General features: G+C 36.8%; 1 protein-coding gene across 2 annotated transcripts in view; it reads right to left on the reverse strand.

Moving 5' to 3' along the window:
- GYS2 (glycogen synthase 2) overlaps positions 1-25,778 on the reverse strand; it is a 56,859-nt gene that overhangs the window by 19,357 nt on the left and 11,724 nt on the right. Inside the window, exons 3-9 of one of the 2 annotated variants that reach the window (XM_059934527.1) lie at positions 25,412-25,603; positions 22,447-22,629; positions 19,042-19,186; positions 4,515-4,632; positions 4,212-4,332; positions 1,518-1,624; positions 796-855 (exon numbers count right to left, since the gene is read on the reverse strand). In XM_059934527.1, the coding sequence (XP_059790510.1) occupies positions 796-855; positions 1,518-1,624; positions 4,212-4,332; positions 4,515-4,632; positions 19,042-19,186; positions 22,447-22,629; positions 25,412-25,603 (926 nt within the window). The remainder of the gene's footprint in view (positions 1-795; positions 856-1,517; positions 1,625-4,211; positions 4,333-4,514; positions 4,633-19,041; positions 19,187-22,446; positions 22,630-25,411; positions 25,604-25,778) is intronic. The other variant, XM_059934528.1, reaches the window with a different exon arrangement.

Raw genomic sequence — 25,778 nt, forward strand, 5'->3', positions numbered from 1 at the left:
ACTTATACATTTTATATATTTTATTTATTATTTATTTAAATACTATATATTACTTATTAAGTAAATGTGTTAGCTAACATTAATTAATGTTAATTAATAAATACATGTTAATCTAATATATAAGTAAATATAGATTTAATATACATGAAGTCAATATATATTTTGACTTAAAATCTCATGAAGGACTTCCCTGGTGGCTCTGTGTTTAAGAATCTGCCTGCAAATGCAGGGGACACGGGTTCGAGCCCTGGTCTGGGAAGATCCCACATGCCGCGGAGCAACTAAGCCCGTGCACCACAACTACTGAGCCTGCACTCTAGAGCCCGCGAGCCACAATTACTGAAGCCCAGGCGCCTAGAGCCCGAGCTCCGCAACAAGAGAAGCCACCGCAATGAGAAGCCCGCGCACCACAACAAAGAGTAGCCCCCGCTCGCTGCAACTAGAGAAAGGCCTGGCTCAGCAACGAAGACCCAATGCAGCCAAACATAAATAAATAAATTATAAAAAAAAACCTCATGAAATCTCCCTCAGCTTCAGACTGACATATTAACACTTAATCAGATTTCCATTGAACTAGAACCTATCTGTATATATAAATATGTTCTCATTTGTGCAAACTGTTTACAAATATTTGTCAGATGAAGGATTAAACAAAATCTGCTCACACGATGTAAAACATCTTCAAAGGCTACTGATTCCTTTATAGTTGGAACAAAATAAATACAATGTCTAAATGGTTAAGTCTGAATAGTGAAGCCCTAAATGTTTGAAGTGTTCAGTGTTCCAAGCACCTACCTTAATAATGCATCATACAGTTTCTTCCCAAACTTTTCCTTCACAGAATGTGCAGTGTCCCTGTATGAGCAGAAAGATTCACAACTTAAACAATGTCACCGTTTTAAGTCTTTCTTTGCCATGACAGTGCTGTTGTTTTGTCAGTGCAGGCTTTGAAATTACAGGTCTCTTCTGTATCACCTCTTCTGTTCTTTTCCTAGTTGCCAGTTTAGCCTGAGTTAAAACCTCCAGAGCTGAGGCAGCTGAACACCCTGACCAGTGCAGAGAATGTAACAATTTTTTGCTTGATGATAATCAGGAGAGGGTGAGGGGAAGGGAAGGGGAGTGGATGGAGGTATCGATGTAATATCGGGAATACGCTGATAATTGTTGAATCTGGGCTGTGGGCAGGTAGGGGAGCATTATACTAATCTCATTACTTTGGCATATGTTTTAACATTTCCATAATAAAATTTTGTTTTAAATTCAACCCATCTTTAAAAATAGCTATAGAGGCCTTATCCTTCCATGGTGGCTCACTCCAATGTTTCTATATTAACACAGTTTTATAGGCATGACATAATCTAACATTTAGTAGCCCAATGAGAAGAGAACCAAGTAGTATGTGTGCTATAATAATCTTAATGAAAAAAAACAGGTTAAGGAAATAGATCAGAAATCATGCACTTAAAAAAATCCCTTTAGGTCTATTGCTTGAGAACATGTACAAGATGTGAGGTTACCATAGCTGTTTTCGCACTGCCTGGCCTTTCAGGGTTTCCACGTTGAAATTATTTGTCTTGGCAGGCATAATGAAAAACACCACCACGGTGACGTCACTTTTATGCATCTAATGAAGGATTAGAAAACACAACAGAGTCAACTATCAAAGATAAAATAAACCATGTGACAGATGGACCTTAAACTGTGAAAAAGAGTGCTTTGAATATCTTGAGATAAAAAGAATACTTATTCATGATTGACAAAAAAATTACACCCACTGTCTTGAGGCTTTTTCAGAAATTTTAATTTAAATATGGCATTCAATCAAGATTTGTCAATTAACAATTTAAAAATCCACACATAGAATATTTTCATGACATCGATCATCTAAAATATAGAGCAATTGCTATTGATATCACTGTGCTTTTCTGTGGTTAAAAAAATAACATAAATGTGAGCTAATATTCTTTAAAATTTCAGGTTGGAAAGTTAATGAGGATTTCGTTTGGGTTTATTCTATTTCTTATAGCTAATTTACATGGATTTGCACAAATAGATTATTTACATTTTTCTGTTAAATGTCTTGATTCTCATGATGTTGCGTTTTGGTTTTTTTAGCCCTAAAGTAAGGGAACGAGCATGTGCCCAGAACTTTTGGTGTGGCAGGCACTGTGCTGGATGCTTTAAACGCATAACTTAACCCAAGCCTGGTAGTAACTGCACAATCGCTATCACTCTCCTCATTAATTTCAAAAGAGAGGCACAAGAGTTTCAAAATTTTGTCTGAGCTCCTATCAGAGGTTATTGGCAAAACTGGGAGTCAACCGGTGTTTTTTTGACTCTACAATCTGCTTACTTTTCCTATTCCAATAAATACCATTGACCTGGAATTTCTCAGAAGGAAATGGCATGCCAAACAGCTGTGGGAATGAAAGCATAAACTTAAAACTGTGAACAGATGAATGCTTTTGTATTCTGAAATGACTTACTCCTGAATGTGGGACACTTTACCATCTAATCTGTGGTCTCTGCCCTCTAGGACCTGAAATTCTATTTGAACATTTACAGGAGCCATAGAATAGGAAACTCACCCCACAAGTAGCCAATGTGCCATTAAAGAATAAATGTACTATATGGAAAGAGAATGCCTTCTTTTAATTTCTCCAAAGACTGTAATTGTCTTTGATGTCTAGAAAAATAGAAACTGGCTTTTACTTGACATCTAAGAATAAAGTGCATAATTAATAAAGGTATGGATAAATTGATTAATAATGTCTCTAAACACAATACATATTTGATATAGTTGTGAGTCCATCTGTAAAGCTTGTTGAATAGATACGTATCAGGAAATACTGTGAAATAAGGTTATTGTAGTTTATTCTTGAATAATCTTTCTGACCTTCAACCCTATTTTACAGGCTTGGGTTTTTATTAATGTGGTTTTAGTAAATCTTTTAGCATACTTGGTACAATGTCTGCTCTAAGGCAAGGCTAAATCTATGTCTAAGAAATAAAAACTGAACTGGAGAGCAGTACGGAGCTCAGGAAAGTTTAGATTGTCTCAGTATCTCAATAAGATTGGACTTCTACACTAGTCTCCCCTATTTTCCTGTTACTTATTCTATATTTTTATGTGATGGGATTCGAATATAAGCCAATAACTTTCATCAGTAGCTATGACATGGCACTTCTATTCGCACAGGTTTTATTGCTGTATTAGTTTGGAACCTATAAAGCCCCACCCTCCTGAGCAAAAAATGATTCCACCTTGTTGGGATGGGAATCTCCTTTCCCTCCTTCTTGTTTCTTTGTGGTGGGACCTCTCCTAGTTTCACAGTTCAAGGCTTTCAATCTCAAGGAAGAGGCATGGCAAGTGAGTTGGGATAGGAATAGATTTTGTGAGTGTCTTCCCCGTTCTACAGAGGAAAACTGCTTGGCTGTCAGACGTGTTGCACATGTTCTTCTGAAGACATGCTCTGGTTGGGGAGGATGGCAATGGCCAGAGCTGCCTGTGATTGGATGTCTAATACCAAGAAGTTTAATACCAAGGTCCAATATTAGGAAACCTATTGATGCCATACACCCAAGCCATATCTTCCATTATAGTTTTTATTGGTTTTAAAAAAAGTGAGGTTTTATACTCTTTGTTCTCTGTTTGCTTGATTTCTCTATATTTATCTTTCAATTGTTTACAAACTCTTTGGGGACAGGTGGGAAAAGGGGTGCTATATGGTCATCTTAAAAATAGCAAATATATAACCTATAATGGAAGAGAATGTAAAAAAAAAGAGTATATATATTTATATATGTGTATAACTGAATCACTTTGCTGTATACCTGAAACATTGTAAATCAACTATATTTCAATAAAAATTGAAAAAGTTAAAATTAACATAAAAATATTCTTTTAGAAGCATTTCCAATAAAATGTTGCTCCTATGATTCTTGAAAAAAAAATAGCACATATGTGGTAAGCTTGTGGCTCTCTTTAAAAAATACCTGACATCATAGACAAATACACAAGCGAACAGTGTGGCAATCCTAATATGTTAATTGAAAGACCAAAGTCACTTTTAGAATAAGGCTGTCATTTTAAGTCTTCAAAATCGTATATTCTTTTGAAATCTATTTATGAAGCCAGAAGTTTCTTTACTTCCCACAGAAGAAAGTCCTCTTATAAAAAAATACTGTATGGCATTCTAGATCATTCTTACCCTCAGCAGGAAATTTAGCCTGGATAAGGATTCTAGGAAGATGTCAGCTCCTTTGTTTGAAAACTCATACCTCCCAGCAATGAAGAGGAACAACGTCTTTTCAAGATCAAAGTCCAGATGACTAAAACAAAACAAAACAGGTTCCAATGAAATAAAGCAACAGCAACAAAATGTACACATGAGTTCTGTTAAAGTACAAAGGGGACTAGGAAAGATAAACATTTACTTTAGTAACCCTGTTTTCTCTATACCCCAGATCCCTAACATCACACACTAATTTTTTTTCAGTGAAGGAAAGCATACCCATAGAAATGACCTCGAACAAAATCTTGGATCCTGGCCTTGTACATGGCATGGAGATTTTGAAACTCATGTACTGCTGAAAATTTCTTAACATTCAAGCCATTTGGAGTAATTACATCTGGAAAAGCAAAGTAAAATCATCACGAAAAAGCTCTTTTGAGAGAGGGTAGCATTGTAAAAAAGAAAAACGAAACAGTATTGTTAAATCTATCAAGTTAGGTGTCTATTAACATTTCTAGTCTCTGACTATCATAGAATTGAAAATTCATAAAAGTTTATAATAAATTGCTGACATAGAAAATCAAGACTATCTGACTGAAATAACATTGAGTGATGGGTATTATGAAATACACGAATAGCAAAAATAGTCATTGTTAGAGTTTTCATTTATTGATCACTTGCTGTGCACCAGGCACTGCTCTAAACACCTTGCAAGTAACTCATTTAATCCCTGCAACAGCCAATAAAGCCGGGGTGTCTATCTGCATTTTCAGAGGCAGAAACTGAGGCACAGAGTTGTCAATAGAATCTGTTCCAGAGCACACGTGTCAGGAGGACCAGCAGTGTCTGTGCGGTCTGCTTCCACCTGTTGTAGCTTTAACTGTGCTGTGCACTAAACTACCTCTTGTCATTTTATTTTGGTTAAATGTGTGGGAAGTGTTCTGTCCATACGGAACATTGGAAAAGTAGCCCTTTAGGTCTAATACGTAGCTGAGTCTTTCTACCTAGAAGATTTTGTTGCTTGGGCAGGGAGACATTTTTGGTTTTCCAGAATATTGTCTGTGATAAGAAAGAGAGGCACTGCTCAGAGTATATGGTGGAAATCACCTACTGAGTTGAATTCATGGGTTATTGTATATAGTAGCAGTAAAAACAAAAGGAATAAAAAAATTAGCACATGGCAATGAAAATTTTTGCAGTGGAGATTTGAGCTAGAAGTATAAGTATGCTATCATTTTGAAGGATATTTTACAGTTAACAGGCTATTCCCTTGAAATGCTTCCACAAAATCAACCCAGGCTTCTTGGTCATTTGTTGTGAAAAAAAATTTTAAAAAGAACTGCTGTTCTTATGATTTTTTACTAAGTAATTGGGCATTTGCTACTGATCAGGATAGCGGACAGACCCCTCTTACAATGTATCTCTTTCTATAACATTTCTCTCAGGCTTACTTTGAGCCAGACTTTATTGTAGACTCTATTAATTTAATTTTCATTAAACCATATGAAGTAAGTTCTTTTCACTGTCCCCATTTTGCAGATGAAGAAACTGGCCTGCGGAGAGGTTATCTGCTAAGGTCAGATAACCATAATTGTGGTTGCCAAGGGAGTGAAGGGTGGGGGAAGGATGGATTGGGAGTTTAAAGCCAAGGCGGCCTAGCTCAGGAGTCTACATCCTTATCCTCTATGTCAGGCAGCTGTACTGTCCGCAAAGAGGGAGAAGGCAAGACTGTTTATGAATACCACATTATTATGACTTTAATTCCTCTGGAATTTTCTCACTGCTTCACAAACAATTAAAAATAAAAGATGTGTCTTGACAAATATTGTGTGATATCACTTATATGTGGAATGTAAAATATGACATAAATGAACTCATCCACGAAACAGAAACAGACTCACAGACATAGAGAACAGAATTGGATTGGGAGTTTGGGATAAGCAGACGCAAACTATTATATGTAGAATGGATAAACAACAAGGTCCTACTGTACAGCACAGGGAACTATATTCAATATCCTATAATACACCACAATGGAAAAGACTGTGAAAAAGAAGATATATATATATACATATCTGAATAACTTTGCCATACAGCAGAAACTAACAACTATACGTCAAGAAAATAAGTTAAAAAAAAGATGTCTTGAAATTAATTGTCTCAGTTTATTAGCCTAAAGAATTAGGTCAATGAGGTCTTTTAACATCTGTATTTCTAGTGCAGAATAACCTCCCACATAGAGGCCTACATGCAGTGGTAACCAGCACTCCAGGAAAAAAGAGAGAGAGAGAGAGAGAAAGATGTTTATTAGAAGTATTTGCCCATCTCCATGGCGTAAATACTCCCACCATGACTGATTTCAAGCTACTAATGTGAATACAGAATTGGAAAGAGATACAAAGTAACACCGTTACATACTATTTCCACCGTACAAATGCAATAGACATAAACGAGAGTATTGATCACGGTAAAATGTAGTAAAATAATTAGGAATTGATGTCTTTTGAGTATTAATTTAGTTTTTAGTATAATATTTAATTGTAAGTTTACATAATTTAATTTTTTTCTTTTATTTATTTTTTTATACAGCAGGTTCTTGTTAGTCATCCATTTTATCCACATCAGCCGATACATGTCAATCCCAATCTCCCAATTCATCCCACCACCACCACCACCCCCTGCCACTTTCCCCCCTAGGTGTCCATACGTTTGTTCTCTACATCTGTGCCTCTATTTCTGCCCTGCAAACCGGTTCATCTGTACCATTTTTCTAGGTTCCACATATATGTGTTAATATACGATACTTGTTTTTCTCTTTCTGACTTACTTCACTCTGCATGACACTCTCTAGATCCACCCACGTATATACAAATGACCCAATTTCGTTCCTTTTTATGGCTGAGTAATATTCCATTGTATATATGTACCACATCTCCTTTATCCATTCGTCTGTCGATGGGCATTTAGGTTGCTTCTATGACCTGGCTATTGTAAATAGTGCTGCAATGAACATTGGGGTGCATGTGTCTTTTTGAATTATGGTTTTCTCTGGGTATATGCCCAGTAGTGGGATTGCTGGGTCATATGGTAATTCTATTTTTCGTTTTCTTAAGGAACCTCCATACTGTTCTCCACAGTGGCTGTATCAATTTACATTCCCACCAACAGTATAAGAAAGTTCCCTTTTCTCCACACCCTCTCCAGCATTTGTTGTTTGTAGATTTTCTGATGATGCCCATTCGGACTGGTGTGAGGTGATACCTCATTGTAGTTTTGATTTGTATTTCTCTAATAATTAGTGATGTTGAGCAGCTTTTCATGTGCTTCTTGGCCATCTGTATGTCTTCTTTGGAGAAAAGTCTATTTACGTCTTCTGCCCATTTTTGGATTAGGTTGTTTGTTTTTTTAATATTGAGCTGCATGGACTGTTTATATATTTTGGAGATTAATCTTTTGTCCGTTGATTTGTTTGCAAATATTTTCTCCCATTCTGAGGATTGTCTTTTCATCTTGTTTGTAGTTTCCTTTGCTTTGCAAAAGCTTTTAAGTTTCATTAGGTGCCATTTGTTTATTTTAGTTTTTATTTCCATTACTCTAGGAGTTGGATCAAAAAAGATCTTGCTGTGATTTATGTCAAAGAGTGTTCTTCCTATGTTTTCCTCTAAGAGTTTTATAGTGTCCAGTCTTACATTTAGGTCTCTAATCCATTTTGAGTTTATTTTTGTGTATGGTGTTAGGGAGTGTTCTAATTTCATTCTTTTACATGTAGCTGTCCAGTTTTCCCAGAACCACTTATTGAAGAGACTGTCTTTTCTCCATTGTATATCCTTGCATCCTTTGTCATAGATTAGTTGACCATAGGTGCGTGGGTTATCGCTGGGCTTTCTATCTTGTTCCACTGATCTATATTTCTGTTTTTGTGCCAGTACCATATTGTCTTGATTACTGTAGTATAGTCAGGGAGTCAGGGAGTCTGATTCCTCCAGCTCCGTTTTTTTCCCTCAAGACTGCTTTGGCTATTTGGGGTCTTTTGTGTCTCCATACAAATTTTAAGATTTTTTTGTTCTAGTTCTGTAAAAAATGCCTTTGGTAATTTGATAGGATTGCATTGAATCTGTAGATTGCTTTGGGTAGTATAGTCATTTTCACAATACTGATTATTCCAATCCAAGATCATAGTATATCTCTCCATCTGTTGGTATCATCTTTAATTTCTTTCATCAGTGTCTTATAGTTTTCTGCATACAGGTCTTTTGTCTCCCTAGGTAGGTTTATTCCTAGGTATTTTATTCTTTTTGTTGCAATGGTAAATGAGAGTGTTTCCTTAATTTCTCTTTCAGATTTTTCATCATTAGTGTATAGGAATGCAAGAGATTTCTGTGCATTAATTTTGTGTCCTGGTACTTTACCAAATTCATTGATTAGCTCTAGTAGTTTTCTGGTGGCATCTTTAGGATTCTCTATGTATAGTATCACGTCATCTGCAAAGAGCAACAGTTTTACTACTTCTTTTCCAATTTGTATTCCTTTTATTTCTTTTTCTTCTCTGATTGCTGTGGCTAGGACTTCCAAAACTATGTTGAATAATAGTGGTGAGAGTGGACATCCTTGTCTTGTTCCTGATCTTAGAAGAAATGCTTTCAGTTTTTCACCATTGAGAATGACGTTTGTTGTGGGTTTGTCATATACGGCCTTTATTATGTTGAGGTAGGTTCCCTCTATGCCCACTTTCTAGAGAGTTTTTATCATAAATGAGTGTTGAATTTTGTCAAAAGTTTTTTCTGCATCTACTGAGATGAACATATGGTTTTTATTCTTCTATTTGTTAATATGGGGTCTCACATTGATTGATTTCTGTATAGTGAAGAATCCTTGCATCCCTGGGATATGACCAGGGTCATATGACCCTGGTGTATGACCCTTTAAAGGTGTTGTTGGATTCTGTTTGCTAGTATTTTGTTGAGGATTTTTGCATCATATTGATCAGTGATACTGGTCTATAATTTTCTTTTTTTGTAGTATCGTTGTCTGGTTTTGGTATCAGGGTGATGGTGGCCTCATAGAATGAGATTGGGAGTGTTCCTTCCTCTGTAATTATTTGGAAGAGTTTGAGAAGGATGGGTGTTAGCTCTTCTCTAAATGTTTGATAGAATTCACCTGTGAAGCCATCTGGTCCTGGACTTTTGTTTGTTGGAAGATTTTTAATCACAGTTTCAATTTCATTACTTGTGATTGGTCTGTTCATATTTTCTATTTCTTCCTGGTTCAGTCTTGGAAGGTTATACCTTTCTAAGAATTTGTCCATTTCTTCCAGGTTGTCCAATTTATTGGCATAGTGTTCCTTGTAGTAGTCTCTTAGGGTGCTGTGTATTTCTGCGGTGTCTGTTGTAACTTCTCCGTTTTCATTTCTAATTTTATTGATTTGAGTTCTCTCCCTCTTTTTCTTGATGAGTCTGGCTAATGGTTTATCAATTTTGTTTATCTTCTCAAAGAACCAGCTTTTTGTTTTATTGATCTTTGCTCTTGTTTTCTTTGTTTCTATATCATTTATTTCTGCTCTGATCTTTATGATTTCTTTCCTTCTGCTAACTTTGGGTTTTGTTTTTTCTTCTTTTTCTAGTTCCTTTAGGTGTAAGGTTAGATTGTTTATTTGAGATTTTTCTTGTTTCTTGAGGTAGGCTTGTATAGTTATAAACTTCCCTCTTAGAATGGCTTTTGCTGCATCCCACAGGTTTTGGATGGTTGTGTTTTCATTGTCATTTGTCTCTAGGTATTTTTTGATTTCCTCTTTGATTTCTTCAGTGATCTCTTGGTTATTTAGTAAGGTACTGTTTAGCCTCCATGTGTTTCTGTTTTTTACGGTTTTTTCCCTGTAATTGATTTCTAATCTCATAGTGTTTTGGTCAGAAAAGATGCTTGATATGATTTCAATTTTCTTAAATTTACTGAGGTTTGATTTGTGACCCAAGATGTGCTCTATCCTGGAGAATGTTCTGTGCGCACTTGAGAAGAAAGTGTAATCTGCTGTTTTTGGATGGAATGTCCTATAAATATCAATTAAATCTATCTGGTCTATTATTTCATTTAAAGCTTGTGTTTCCTTATTAATTTTCTGTTTGGATGATCTGTCCATTGGTGAAAGTGAGGTGTTAAAGTCCCCCACTATTATTGTGTTACTATCGATTTCCTCTTTTAGACCTGTTAGCAGCTGCCTTATGTATTGTGGTGCCCCTCTGTTGGGTGCATATATATTTATAATTGTTATATCTTCTTCTTGGATTGATCCCTTGATCATCATGTAGTGTCCTTCCTTGTCTCTTGTAACATTCTTTATTTTAAAGTCTATTTTATCTGATATGAGTATTGCTACTCCAGCTTTCTTTTGATTTCCATTTGCATGTAATATCTTTTTCCATCCCCTCACTTTCAGTCTGTATGTGTCCCTAGGTCTGAAGTGGTCTCTTGTAGACAGCATATATACAGGTCTTGTTTTTGTAGCCATTCAGCAAGCCTGTGTCTTTTGGCTGGAGCATTTAATCCATTCATGTTTAAGGTAATTATCGATATGTATTGTTCCTCTTACCATTTTCTTAATTGTTTTGGGTTTGTTTTTGTAGGTCCTTTTCTTCTCTTGTGTTTCCCACTTAGAGAAGTTCCTTTAGCATTTGTTGTAGAGCTGGTTTGGTGGTGCTGACTTCCCTTAGCTTTTGCTTGTCTGTAAAGCTTTTGATTTCTCCATCGAATCTGAATGAGATCCTTGATGAGTAGAATAATCTTGTTGTAGGTTCTTCCCTTTCCTCATTTTAAGTATATCATGCCACTCCCTTCTGGCTTGTAGAGTTTCTGCTGAGAAATCAGCTGTTAACCTTATGGGAGTTCCCTTGTATGTTATTTGTCATTTTTCCCTTGTTGCTTTCAATAATTTTTCTTTGTCTTTAATTTTTGCCAATTTGATTACTATGTGTCTCAGCATGTTTCTCCTTTGGTTTATCCTGTATGGGACTCTCTCTGCTTCCTGGACTTGGGTGGCTATTTCCTTTCTCATGTTAGGGAGTTTTTCGACTATAATCTCTTCAAATATTTTCTCGGGTCCTTTCTCTCTCTCTTCTCCTTCTGGGACCCCTATAATGTGAATGTTGTTGTGTTTAATGTTGTCCCAGAGGTCTCTTAGGCTGTCTTCATTTCTTTTCATTCTTTTTTCTTTATTCTGTTCTGCAGCAGTGAATTCCACCATTCTGTCTTCCAGGTCACTTATCCATTCCTCTGCCTCAGTTATTCTGCTATTGATTCCTTCTAGTGTAGTTTTCCTTTCAGTTATTGTATTTTTCATCTCTGTTTGTTTGTTCTTTAATTCTACTAGATCTTTGTTAAACATTTCTTGCATCTTCTCAGTCTTTGCCTCTATTCTTTTTCCAAGGTCCTGGATCATCCTCACTATCATTATTCTGAATTTTTTTTCTGGAAGGTTGCCTATCTCCACTTCATTTAGTTATTTTTCTGGGGTTTTATCTTGTTCCTTCATCTGGTACATAGCCCTCTGCCTTTTCATCTTGTCTATCTTTTTGTGAATGCGGTTTTTGTTCCACATTTTGTGAATGTGGTTTTTGTTCTGCTGTCTGCCCTCTGGTGGATGAGGCTATCTAAGAGGCTTTTGCAAGTTTCCTGATGGGAGGGACTGGTGGTGGGTAGAGCTGGCTGTTGCTCTGGTCTACATAATTTAATTTTTAATAATGTCTGTGTTTAGCAATCAGCTCACAAATTTCCTGAAATTTAATAATTGGTTCTTGTGAGCCAGGATGAGCTGGTTCCAGCACCCCACTGCCTACGTGGCTTAAGACGTGAGTTTCAAAAAAAAAAATGTTTTTATGTTTCATTGATAGATATGGAATCATATGGACACACGTAATGACATAATTAAAATTGTAGCTTTGTCTCTAGAGTAAAAATATTTATCTGGAATCTAATTATTACAAATAATGTTTAAAATGATCCTTTCAATGTTTACTATATTAGTAAGGCTCTCTTCAGTTTGTGAGCAGTTCCACTCTAGAGTTGGTATTGCTCTGAACTCAGTGTTTTCATTAATTAAATTAGTTATAAAAACATGATTAATTTGTTTATATAAGCAATAAACTCGCATCATTCAAGTTTCAAGAATTCAAAATATATACTTTGAAAAATCTCCCTTGTACTTCTGTCCCCCAATTTTTCTCTCTCCCTCAGGAAGCAACATTGATTCCTAATTTCTCACTAGTGTCCCCAAGTAGAAGATAACGTCAGTGTCATCCATCTTTCTGAGGGTAGGTAATGCCAACACACAGGGAAAATATTGACCAAAAGATGGCAGTTAGAGTTCATGTTAAGGCATTAGCATGGACTCAAAAGTCAATAACTGCAACACTATTAATAACGATACTGAATCGCAGGTGACAAATTGAAACATGCGACATTTAAAGCATAGATGTGTGTGTGTATGCATGTGTACAATTCTTAAAAATCAGTAAGAAAAAAGAGACATCCTGATAGAAAAAAAAAAAACCTCATAGATAAATAGAAGATTAAATACCATTGTCAAACAAACTGGTAAAAAATGTTAAAACTCAGTATTCAAAGACAAATGGATATGCCATACCATTTTTTACATATCTAATTGGCGAAGACTAAAAAAAAGTAAGAAAGTCATTGCTGGTAAGAATGTGTGGAAACAGACACTTTCTTATTTTTGTGTTGGGTTTCTCCCTGCCACTGAAGAAAATGTATATTCTCCAACTGCCCTGGCCTCTTTGCACTATTTTCTCATTATTCAAAATCCTGGCAGAAGCATCTGACTGACTGATCCTGAATCTCTCGTTTGCTTCCTATCTGCTCAGAAACAGGGGGGAAAAAATCACATTTTGTCCTCCTTTGACTTTTGTGGTGGAAAGTAGGGTCTTACCTCCCACTAAGACCATACAATATTTAAAAAAAAAAAACAGAATAAATTCAGAATTTGGGTGGGCAAAAAAAATTTCTTACCACATGGATGCCTTTGAAATAAGGAAAAAGAAAAGAAATTTGATATTCTTAATTACATATAGCTAATCCAGCTCCCTGGATCGTCTCTTTTTTTCTCTAGGTAGTAAAGCAACTGCGTAAACAAAAGATTTTGTAAATGAAAAACATTGTAGAAACTGAAGAACAACTGCATTGTGGAAACCAGAACTACTCTAGTCTGAAATCTCTTGCTTGGACTCACAGATGTAGAGAACAAATTAGTGGTTACCAGTGGGGAGGTGGGAGGGCAATATAGGGGTGGGGGATTGGGAGGTACAAACTCTTGGGTGTAAGAGAGGCTCAAGGATGTGTTGTACAATATGAGGAATATAGCTAATATTTTCTAATAACTGTAAGTGGAAAGTAACCTTTAAAAATTGTATAAAATTTTTTTTAAATATTAAAAGAATAAAAATAAATAAAATATCTTGCTTGGGTTTTGGAGCAGGCAAAATATTAGATTGCAAGAAACTTATCTTGGCTATGCACAGAGCTCACAGAATTGTTGTAACAGTCCAAGAAAGTAACTTCTTATTTCATTCCTTTTTTGCCCTCTTGGGTATATAGGTATCTCCTGTATAGATGAAGACTAGAGTCTTATCTGTTGTTCCCTTAAATTTTACCTAATCAAAGAGGACTTCTCTGAAACGCTACATAAAGAAAAAAACAAAAACAAAACATGTCCACCACCTCCACCTCCACTCCCTATTCCCTTATCTGATTTACTTTTCTCCACGGCGCTCATTATCCCAAACATATTGTGCATTTATTTGATAATCTGGTCTATTGCCTGTCTCCTCCCTTCAGAATGTAAGCTCTATGAAGGTAGGTACTTGCGTTTATCCACTTACCCTTTCCTATTGCTTGAAGCAGTGTTTAATAACTAATTGTTGGATGAATGAATAATTTCCATATTACTTTATTGAAATGTTACTCCGTACTTAGAATTTTGGGAAATAGAATCTCCATACAGTTTGAAAGTTTAATTGCTCAGGAATTCTGAACCAAGAGTGAGTTATGATTCCTTGGGCATCTAAAATAGTACTATTGGGCTTCCCTGGTGGCGCAGTGGTTGAGAATCTGCCTGCTAATGCAGGGGACACGGGTTCGAGCCCTGGTCTGGGAGGATCCCACATGCCGCGGAGCGGCTGGGCCCGTGAGCCACAACTACTGAGCCTGCGCGTCTGGAGCCTGTGCTCCGCAACAAGAGAGGCCACGATAGTGAGAGGCCCGTGCACCGCGATGAAGAGTGGCCCCCGCTTGCCGCAACTAGAGAAAGCCCTCGCACAGAAACGAAGACCCAACACAGCCAAAAAAAAAAAAAAGAAATAAAAAAAAAATAAAATAAAATAAAATAGTACTATTGAAACAACAAGGTCCTACTGCATGACACAGGGAACTATATTCAATATTCTGTGATAAAACAAATGGAAAAGAATATGAAAAAAGAAAGTATATATATATGTGTGTGTATATATATATATATATATATATGTATAACTGAATCACTTGGCTGTATAGCAGAAATTAACACAACATTGTAAATCAACTATACTTCAATAAACTAAATTAAAAAAATAACAGGTCTGGCTGGGCTGCATCCAGATGGCAGCACTTACAAGCTGTTTGGCTTTGGAATAGTCACTTGACCTCTCTGTGCCTTGGGTTCCTCATTCATAGCAAGGAGGGATAATAATAGTTCTTATCTCATTAGGCTACTGTGATGATGAAATGAGATTATTCATGTGAACAAAATACTAGAATGGGGCCTGACACGTAACAAGCATTCAATAAATATTATTTATCATGAAAAAATAAATATAAAAAATAAAATAGTATTATTGGCTACCAGTTGTTGACAGCACAAAAACAAAACAAACAAACAAACAAAAAACAACAACAAAAAAACCCCTAAGAGCTTGCCACCAAAAAGGAATTGAATGCTGCCTCGGTGTCTTATTTAGAGTGCGTATGTTGTCATCACAGTACCGTATCCTGTTTTATCATCAGGTTTTAGTAGTGGCACAACATGTACACCTCACTACAGATGTGTAACTAGTTTAAGGAGTATTTGCTCATATTTTTCTTCCAATTTTTTTCCTTAGGAAGGGCTCAGGTCTTAGTTCTAAGCTGGAAGTATACTGCAGCAATGATTAAATCCAAAAGAGCTGACACTGATGCTTCTTTGTACTTTTTTAATTTCTGAGAGATCACCATGGGAAGTCTGTTTCTTGTTGCAAGTTTATTCTACTGGTTTGAGGGCTACTGGGACTCCTTACCAAGGGGATTTTGGATCATTCTTTGCTTTGATAAGTGGAAGTGACTTTGAGAGAAGCAATTCAGAATATAGCTTTCAGTGATATCACGTATGCGATGACTCACTATAATCATGAAGAAGGAATATGATTCTAACAACCTTGGCCAAGGGCCACCTGAAAAATGTGCTTATTATATCAAAACTGAACACTCCATACCTGTCTTGTCCATATGGTATTATACAGATGCACTGTCAAAATATTCTACAGAATTTTGAACCATTTTACTGAATGTTCTGAATGCAGTAGACACTCCTGGGATCCATTGTCTTGTGAATAATTCACATCATCACACATCACATAAGGGGACTGCTAGAAATTCCCTAAACTCCATATAATAGATTTTGAGAGTCATATCGGTTCAAGATGAATATTCTTGCAAAACACCCTCTCTGCAGCCTGGCATCTATACACTGGGTTGGGGTATAGAGCTGTGCTTAGTGTGTTTGAAAAAAGTCTACAGGAGCTTTGGACCCCAGTGACCTTTCTGGAAAAATGTCATGAAATCACTCACTGGCTAGAGCATTTTGTTTTGTTGACATTACAATGTCAAATTTAGTTCATTTATATGACACCTCTTTAAGATGACATCACAAACCCTACATCTTCTAAGAATTATCCAAATTGTGAAGTTCGGACAGATGGTACAGTTCTACAACAAAATCAAAAAATTCTTACAGGGACGTTGATTCTCTTTGTAAAATTTACATCTCTGAACAAAATCAGATGGTTTTGAATAGAACTGTGCCTTCGAGTTTTTCACAAATCCAAACTACCAAACGTTAGGTGAAAGGAGGACAATAAGTGATTTTATAGTAAATGTGGGAATGCATGCGCTGCCGGATGTATTGGCATTCTTCAACTGGAGATAATTCATTTGGGAGTTTTTCGCTTCAACAAAGAATAAAAACTTTTCAGTATATAATCCATGAGGGCAATCATTTGAATGTACATTATTTTCAAGTTTCAAAGCAGATGTATTTAATTGTATATTTGTAATTAGTAAATTTATAATGTTGCCCTCTCTCCAATATTTTAAAAAAATCATCTTTTCAACATCAGAAATGATTTTGAGTGGAATTTATGGTCAAAGTATAATAATGCAGTAATAAATAAGGCTTTGCCAATTAGCATATGTTAATATTATTAAAAATATCTGGCCCTATATAAGCTTTTGATCCAGCCAACATTTCCCTCTTGCTCTGGAGCTATGCCCACACCTTTTAGCTGTGGTTATACTTTTAACTGGGGAAGACTTCAAGGAAAACTAAAAAATACAAAGTCATGATGTGCTATATGATGCTTTTTCTCAGAATGCTCTTGGGAAAAATTTTGTGTTTAATAATCCATTAAAAGTCTGTGGACCTTCTTGAACCACAAAGCATCAGGGATCTCACAATTTCAATCAGAGCCACCGCGTGATTCTTTTACTAGTCAGAAATGGAGTAGCTTATGGGGTTTATAGTTCTAATAGAACCTCCAAGTGAAGTTAGCAGAAACAGAGATGAGAGCTTGGGAAAATTCTGATCCATACAAAATAATAATCGTTGTCATTTTCTGAACCTTTACAGTGAACCAGGCACTGATCTGAGTTCTTCCCATGTAGTAACTTATTTAATCATTGCAACAATTCTAGATAAGAGATAGTATTATCATCTCCATTATGCAATTAGGGCAAAGAGAGCTTAAGCAACTTTCACAGTGTCATACAGCTAGTGACATATATTCAACACAAAGTCATTTTTGATACTGAATTCAGGCAGTTTGGCAACAAGTCCACAGTTTTCACCCCTATCCTACGGCAATCTCCTTAAGAAAACAGGAAGTTAAGAAAATAGTATATAGAGAAAGCAGGATCCAGAATCTGATCATGGAGAATGTCTGCTTTTAAAAGATGGAAGATAGTAGAGAAACTATTAGAGACACCAGAAAAGAATCATATTTGAGAAAACTTAGAATATGTAATGTCATGAAAAGTAAGGAATGACAGAGGTATCTGCCACCTTTAACTGCTAAAGAATGTCAAGGAACATAAAGAAAATTACAGAATTCTGAACTTGGTGACTTTTGAAAAAGCAATTTTAGACCAAGTGTTGGAGGTTGGAAATTAGAGTTGAAGGGGCTGTGACTAGGTGGAAGAACTATGGATTATTTTTCTAAAATATTTAACAAAAGGAGGGAGGATGAGATTGTGTAGACATCTGACAGAGTAGTGCCATCAAGAGAAATTTTTATTTTAGAATAGGAAAAAACAAAGCATTTTTGTAAGCACAGAAAAGGATACTGAAGATAGGGGAAAAAAGGAAGATCCAAGAAACAAGTGAGCATATTGATGTAGAAAACTCCTGTAAGAGACATAAGAGTGAGAACCCAAGTGAATCCAAGAGAACCCTTGGAAAGAAAAAAGAATAGCATAGGATCTTGAGGCTGCCACTATTCAAATTACTTGGATTCTTCTTTTTTCATTATCTAAAACTTTGAAATGCTTTCTCTGATATTCAACTGGTATCTGAAAGAAAGACAACTAGAGACAAGACCACAGCAATCAAGCAAGGAGGATGTATTAATTAGGACTGTTTGGTTGCAAGTAACAGAAACCTACTAACACTTAGTATAATAAGGAGGGATTTATTAATAAGATGCTGGAGTGTCTCATAGCAAAGACTTAGCTGGGCCTCAGGAATTAGTTTAAACCATGGTCTAAATCACTGTGGAAAGTATAGAGTTCTCTCTCTCTCAAACTGTTTCTGCTTCTTATTGTACTTCACTGTAGTTTAACTTTCTTTGCATCTCATGCAGCATAATGGGAAAATGGACACTGCTAACAGCTTCCAAGGTGACATTTCTGTTATACAAGACTGCATTCAAACAGACTCATCTGTTTAGACTCCTTCTTATGAGAGCATTCTGATTGGTCCAGCTTATGTCAGATGTCTACCTCTGGACCAATCAGCTGTGGTCAGGTGACAGTGTCATGTTTTATGAACATGCCTCTTGGCATTGCAACCTCTGGATGGGTCTGGGGATAGTTCTCAGAAAAACAAGAAAATCTTGGGAGAAGTAAAACAACAGGTTTCTACCAAATAGGACCAATGAGGCGATGTTCTAAGATGTAGGACTAGGGTAGTATCACTCACATTTCTGATATTTTCTGGACTTTCATTTTCTTAAAATAGAAAAATCAACTCAGCTTGCTTACACACAGGAAGTCATTATGACAATCCAGTTCAGAACTAGGGCATTTTAAGCATAGACTATTCGACAAGCACAGATTGTACACTAGTATGTTCCAGATATAGCTTAGTGTTCAACAAAGCTACTGAAAATAAGAATTAAAATATGTGTAAAGATTTGAGTGGTAATAGTGAATGCAATTTTTCCTCTTATTATTATTTTACGCATTTTTGTTTCAAACAAAATTCTCATAGATCGGTGACAAACTCAGGGATAATAATTACCAGGCTTTCTCTTCAGCATGTGTTCTGCCTCTATTGCTGTTATTTCAGAAACAGTGGTGAATACATGAGCACAATGGACTGAGGCACGCTCCATGCAATACCGGTGATAAATCTGCCTTTCCCCAGCCTCTTTGTCTAGGTTAAACTGTGAACACAAAACAAAACACACGCACATACACATTTGCTTACACCGATCCTTCTACATGAGCAAAACAAAATCACATATTTCTCATATTGTTTTTCCTCAAGGCTGTGTGAAATTTTATGACCACAAAAGAAATAATGATAAATTTCTATTAAACCCATTACTAAAGCACATAGCTACTTATGCTTACAAAAAGTGCTGTTTACTTCATCTGTGCTTCTAAACTGCCATTTAACCCCCTATGTAAATGATATTTCCCCTTTGCTATAATCATAGAGAACTCTTGATTTTTTTGGCATTTTAATTATCCTTTTACTTATTTTATAAATGTTGAGCTAATTCCATTCCCCAAGGTCTTTATCATATTTTTTTCCATAAGCAATGAAACAAAGTTGACATTAAACTTGATACTGAAAGTAAGGATAAGTATTATCCTTCCTATTCACTAAAGAAAACCTGACAAAGAGAAAAGACAAATGCTTTTCCATGCTATATAACTCCCAACACCGTGAAACTTCAAGGAGTGTACAGTTACTTTAATTAGATGGTGTGTTAGATAGTGTAATCATCCATTATTCTGGGTATCTTAACTTTAAAAAAAAAAAGCCAAACCCCCTTTTATCTAAAGCATTAGGTATTCAATCACTATCATTGAGGAGACGATTGACCAATGGCAGGACCAATAAGAATGAATTTTGAAACATCTTCATGGAGAGTCTCAGAAAATTCATATGCTGGCTGAAAATAGTTGCAATGCTATTTTAACTAATACATTTAAGTCAAAACATAAACAAACATCAAGGTCCCTATGAATCGGCTATTAACCAAAAATGTTTTCAGTTCATGTCTTTGAGTAAAATAGTTCTAATCTTTCTGCTTTTATAAAAGTTAAATGCTTTTATCCTTGTTCTCATTTCCCCCCGATGTCTACTTGCCTGAGTCAGAGCTCTCTGACACTGACTGTGGATCCTGTACCAAAGACTAATTTATGACTCATTTCTTATGTTGAACTTTTGAAAACTTTTCATATATATAATTTGGTGTTTTGCTGTTTCACTGAATTTCTAAACCTACTGTGAGCGTTGGAAGGTCTGCTGTAGAAATTGATATGGGGGCCTTTCCTGTGAATAATGATTATGAGTTTTTAACTTAAAACCTAGTTCTTAATTACTTGTTATTCATTTACTAGTCACTCTGCTGAGCAGGACTTTTTACTAGAGAAATGGGCTGGGGTCTGACTAAGCTTCCATATTTCAACAACTGAGGGATTTAAGCTAGGGAGATATATAATCATATTTGAAGATAGTGTGATATAAACACTGACCTTTTATTGAGCAGATAAAGTTATAATATATAACTATATATTATAATGGTTTTGTTCCTTAAAAACGATGAATAAAATCTGATGAATATTCTTAATTGTTTTTATTAATTGTTTCATACATTGCTCCTAAGTATTCTGCTGTGAAATATTTGATATGCCTGAAATATTTGATACACCTCTGTAATATTTTCTCTTTCACAAAAATCAAAGTCTGCTCTTCTCCAGGAAACACAGTGGTTGAGTTTATCACAGATCACTGGTTTGCCTTTATTAGTCTACCATTAGGAAATCTCCCTGATCTCCTGACTTTTTGAATTCCTTGGTGACTTTATTTTAAATATACATCTAATGTTTACAATTTGACCTTCAGGTTCAGCTGATCTTTTTATAGGCAAGCTCTCTTTAGGACCATTCATTGCTTTGCAAATGTTAAAGTTTGTCTGAAAGAACTTTCCTGTGCTCAAAATGTCTCCGAGATGGTAGTATAATTTTCTACTCTTGTTATCTGAGTAGTATTATTCATATGTTACAAACACACACAAACATACACACACTCACACAAGCATGCATTCTGTTTCATAGAATTCTAGAACTTTTTTAAACTGGGGGAGTCTTTAGAAATCAACTTTCCAACTTCCTAATGTTCCTGATAGTGAAACAGAACCCTGAAATGCTAAATTGATTTAATTGGCAGCATAGATACCAAATCTGCAAAACTCCTGACTTTATGGTGCTCAAATGCTTGATCACTATTACTGACAGGATGATATGAGAAACATACTTTTATTAATCTGATTGAACAGATGGAAAATAGAAGAAAGAAGTCAAAACTGAATGACTCTGGGTCATAGAATAAGGCAGTCTTCTAAGATAAGCAAAACCAACTGTTTAGTCACCAAAGATCCAAATCCCTGTTTTTTCTTTTTTTCAGAGATATATTTCTTACTCGTACATCCTTTCATTCATCTTTTTTTCATTATCTTGTACTAATTTCATCTTAATACTCTCCGAATTCATTTTGTTTCATTTTATTCTTTTATTTTCTTTTTTTTAATTTTTTAAAAATTAATTTGTTTATTTATTTTTGGCTGTGTTGGGTCTTAGTTGCTGCGCGCAGGCTTTCTCTAGTTGCGGCAAGCAGGGGCTACTCTTCGTTGTGGTGTGCGGGCTTCTCATTGAGGTGGCTTCTCTTGTTGCGGAGCACGGGCTCTAGGCCAGCGGGCTTCAGAAGTTGTAGCACACAGGCTCAGTAGTTGTGGCTCACGGGCTCTAGAGCGCAGGCTCAGTTGTTGTGGTGCACGGGCTTAGCTGCTCCGCGGCATGTGGGATCTTCCCGGACCAGGGCTCAAACCCATGTCCCCTGCATTGGCAGGTGGATTCTTAACCACGGCGCCACCAAGAAAGCCCCACATCCCTGTCTTTGATAACTTTGTTTTACTAGACCCCCATAAAGCTCCACCTATAACTCACTGCAGAGTCACAGCAGAAATCTGACCTTTGCTCACTTGAAGGGTGGAGGAAGTAAGGCTCATAGTACAAGTTGATGGCTAGATTCCCTGCCATGCACCTGCCACTCAGATCTGCATGCAGATCCAGGGTCCTCACAGCATTTGCCAAGCTTCAGAGTAGACAGCAGCCCGACCTCACATCCGCAGTGTCTGACTCCCACCAGATCCCTTTGGATCTTGGGTCTATTGCTACAAAGTGGACAGCCATCTGGCCTCTCCCTGCTACACTCTACTGCACTCTGAACAAAGTTAAACTATATGAGCTCTCAGTCAGCTCAGGGGAGGCTTTGTCATGAATATTGATTGGTTAAAAGGGCATTTCTGCCATCTGGATGACAGATGAAAGACGAAGGTCAATACTTCCCATCCTTCAGCTTCAAGGACCAGAAAGAAAGGTGGTGAGGGGGGAAGGTGGAAGGACTAATTACCTTATCAAGATGGTTGTAGAAATCGATGTTTGCTGCACAGAGATACCTCCCAAGCAGTGTGGCGTGAGTGGTAAAGACTGTAGCGATCGGAAGTTTCCGAGCTCGAGAAAGAATCAGTCCAGTCCCAGCCTGCCATTCATGGAATTGGACAATGACGTGTTTCCCATCGGCATGATCTGTCACCTACACCAGAAAAGAAGTTTTTAGAAAAGTTAGTGGTGTAGTTTGATCTTGCTCATGGCCCACAGCGTAAGGAAAGTTATCATGCCTGTAAATTTTGGCACAATTTAAAGGGATCTAAAGATAAAGCAGGCAGATTTAGCAAATATAACGGTTTTATAGAATTTAGCTGCATGTTCATAAAGCCCATATATGTTTATGGCATAATCCTCTCTTTCAATATGGATCAAATTTATTTTTGTATCCACAGAGGGGACTCCTGAATAAATGCACAGTAGGCACTCAATAAATATTCATTAAATGGATGAATGAATAATAGCAATATTATCCTTGAAGATTCACTGAGCTGCTGAATCAGGTGGGACCACCCACTTACAAGCTTCTTTTTAATAAACAATAAATGACTTCATGTTTTAAGTCAGTCTCATTTGGACTTTCTGTTCCTTGAAGCCAAAAACATTTTAAATGATATATTATTATTTTAAGAATTTGGAATTAGGGAAAGAGATTAATAACTTGCTTAGAATCAAATAGAAATTTAATAACACACTGAGGACCCAGGTCTAATTCCAGGTCTAATTCTAACACTAGGCAGGACACCAGTTTCTTAACCTTAAAGTTACTTTGTTTCACTAAAAATATAGCTACCATATGATCCAGCAATCCCACTCCTGGGCATATATCCAGAGAAAACCATAATTCAAAAAGATACACGCACCCCAATGTTCATTGCAGCACTATTTACAGTAACCAAGACATGGAAGCAACCTAAACGTCCATCAGCAGAGGAATGGATAAAGAAGATGTGGTATACGTATACAATGGAATGTTACTCAGCTATAAAAAAGAATGAAATATTTCCATTTGCAGCAACATGGATGGACCTAGAGAATATCATACTAAGTAAGTAAGTCAAAGAGAGAAAGACAAATATTATATGATATCACTTACATGTGGAATCTGAAAAATAATACAAGTGAATTTATTTACAAAGCAGAAACAGACTCACAGACATAGAAAACAAATTTATGGTTACCAAAGGGTTGGAAGGAGGGATAAATTAGGAATATGGAATTAACAGATACACACTACCATATATAAAATAGATAAACAATAAGGATTTACTGTATAGCACAGGGAACTATATTAGGATCTTATAATAACCTATAATGGAAAAAATATATATATATAAATAACTGAATCACTTTGCTGTACACCTGAAACTAACACAATATTTAAATCAACTGCATTTCAATTTAAAAAGTTACTTTGTTTCACCCTTTCAAAAAATTAATATTTACATTCCACTCCCCTTAATGACTGTTTCCCTAGTGGGGGAGTAGCATTGATAATGAAAAACGCCTGTGCTCAAGAAGCCTGCCCAGAGAATTGGGAAGTCTAGAGAGTTAACCTAAGACAGCTGTTCTCATACCTAGGGTACATCAGAATCACCTGGAAGGCTTGACATGCACGCATGTGTGGGTGCTCGTGGAGGCTGGCCTCAGCCCTGGGGCAGCTTGCAGAGGAAGAGTTGGTTTCAGCAACTGATGCTAAACAAGCCTGCATCTATCTGTCATTAGGCCAGATCCTGTCAGCACCCTCGCTCTTCTTCTCCTATGGTGTCACCAAGACAAAGCAATAGGACCACCCCTTCACTTCCCTTTCACCTCAAAGCAGCCCTTTATGGCTGTTGGACTGACTTCATCAGAAAGAAGTTATACTGGTCAAGGGGACACACTCCCAACATACAGTTCTGTGATTTATCCTTAGACCACAGTCCCACTTTGTTAGGGATGCTCTTCATTCTCCGATTTTTAAGTGAGGCATAATCATCTTGAGGTAATGAAAGGAATATGAAGAAATCCTACTGCCATGCTTTCAGGAATTGAGTACAGTCTTGGCTCATTTAACAAGGACTGCTTTCCAATGCCCTTGGTTTATTTTTACATCTATGGACTATTTCACTGCTGTGGACTCCTTAGCAACTGCTGAGATCACTTAAGCCTTTAGCAAATGATTAAAAGATCTGAGAGCCACTGAAGTCACACAAGCACTCACACATAAACAAAATCAAATATTTCAGGCCATTTTCTGCTCCCATGATGCTAGAACTCAAGTACATAGTGCATGATGTATACTGTTTTTTCTTGCATATATGTTGAATATTATCTATGTAACAGTGAATATAATTGGATGTTTTATCCACATCATTCTAGTTGAACCTGACATGATGTAAATATTAATAAGCATTATTGGGACTTCCCTGGTGGCACAGTGGTTGGGAGTCCGCCTGCCAATGCAGGGGGTACTGGTTCAAGCCCTGGTCTGGGAGGATCCCACGTGCCGTGGAGCAACTAAGCCTGTGCCCCACAACTACTGAGCCTGCACTCTGGAGCCCGTGAGCCACAACTGCTGAGCCCGCATGCCACACCTATTGAGGCCTGCGCACCTGGAGCCCGTGCGCTGCATTAAGAGAAGCCACCGCAATGAGAGGCCTGCGCACTGCAGCGAAGAGTGGCCTCCACTCGCCACAACTAGAGAAAGCCCGTGTGCAGCAACGAAGTCCCAATGCAGCCAAAAAAAAAAAAGCATTATTATCACCCTGTTCCAAAAGCTGGTATTTAGTTACGGGAAGGTTGAATGTTTTCTCAGATCCCTTTGAAATGTTCTAGGACAATTAATAATGGCATCATCTCAAAATTGGCTTAAAGTTTAGAGGATTGTTGCTGGGCACAGAGAGCAACTGTGCTTCTCCTCTGTTGTACGACTCTACAGTAAACAGTACCTCTTTCAAGAACCAGGCAGTTAACGATCCAAATATCAGCATTTCATTGGCTTCCTGGTCGTGATAAGGGATACCAACATTGCATGCTTCCCAGAGGTCACCTTTCCACGTGTCCAGGTTCCAAGCCGAATAGCCTATGTCAAAGAGCACCACGTAAGGACTCCCTTCTATCAGCCATCTTCCAAAGTACACCTGCCATATAAAGAACACACAGCCATGGAGTAATACTAGGCAACGCAAGGGAGAACAATGTATTTGGGTTTAGAAGTTATAAACTGTATTTAGAACTCAAAAGCAGATTACACAAGCCATATAGGGAACCATAGTGATAACACGGAGCATCTGATATGTGCGCCCGAAGAGGGAA

Source organism: Balaenoptera ricei, chromosome 10 (assembly GCF_028023285.1).
Source record: "Balaenoptera ricei isolate mBalRic1 chromosome 10, mBalRic1.hap2, whole genome shotgun sequence".
NCBI lineage: Eukaryota > Metazoa > Chordata > Mammalia > Artiodactyla > Balaenopteridae > Balaenoptera > Balaenoptera ricei.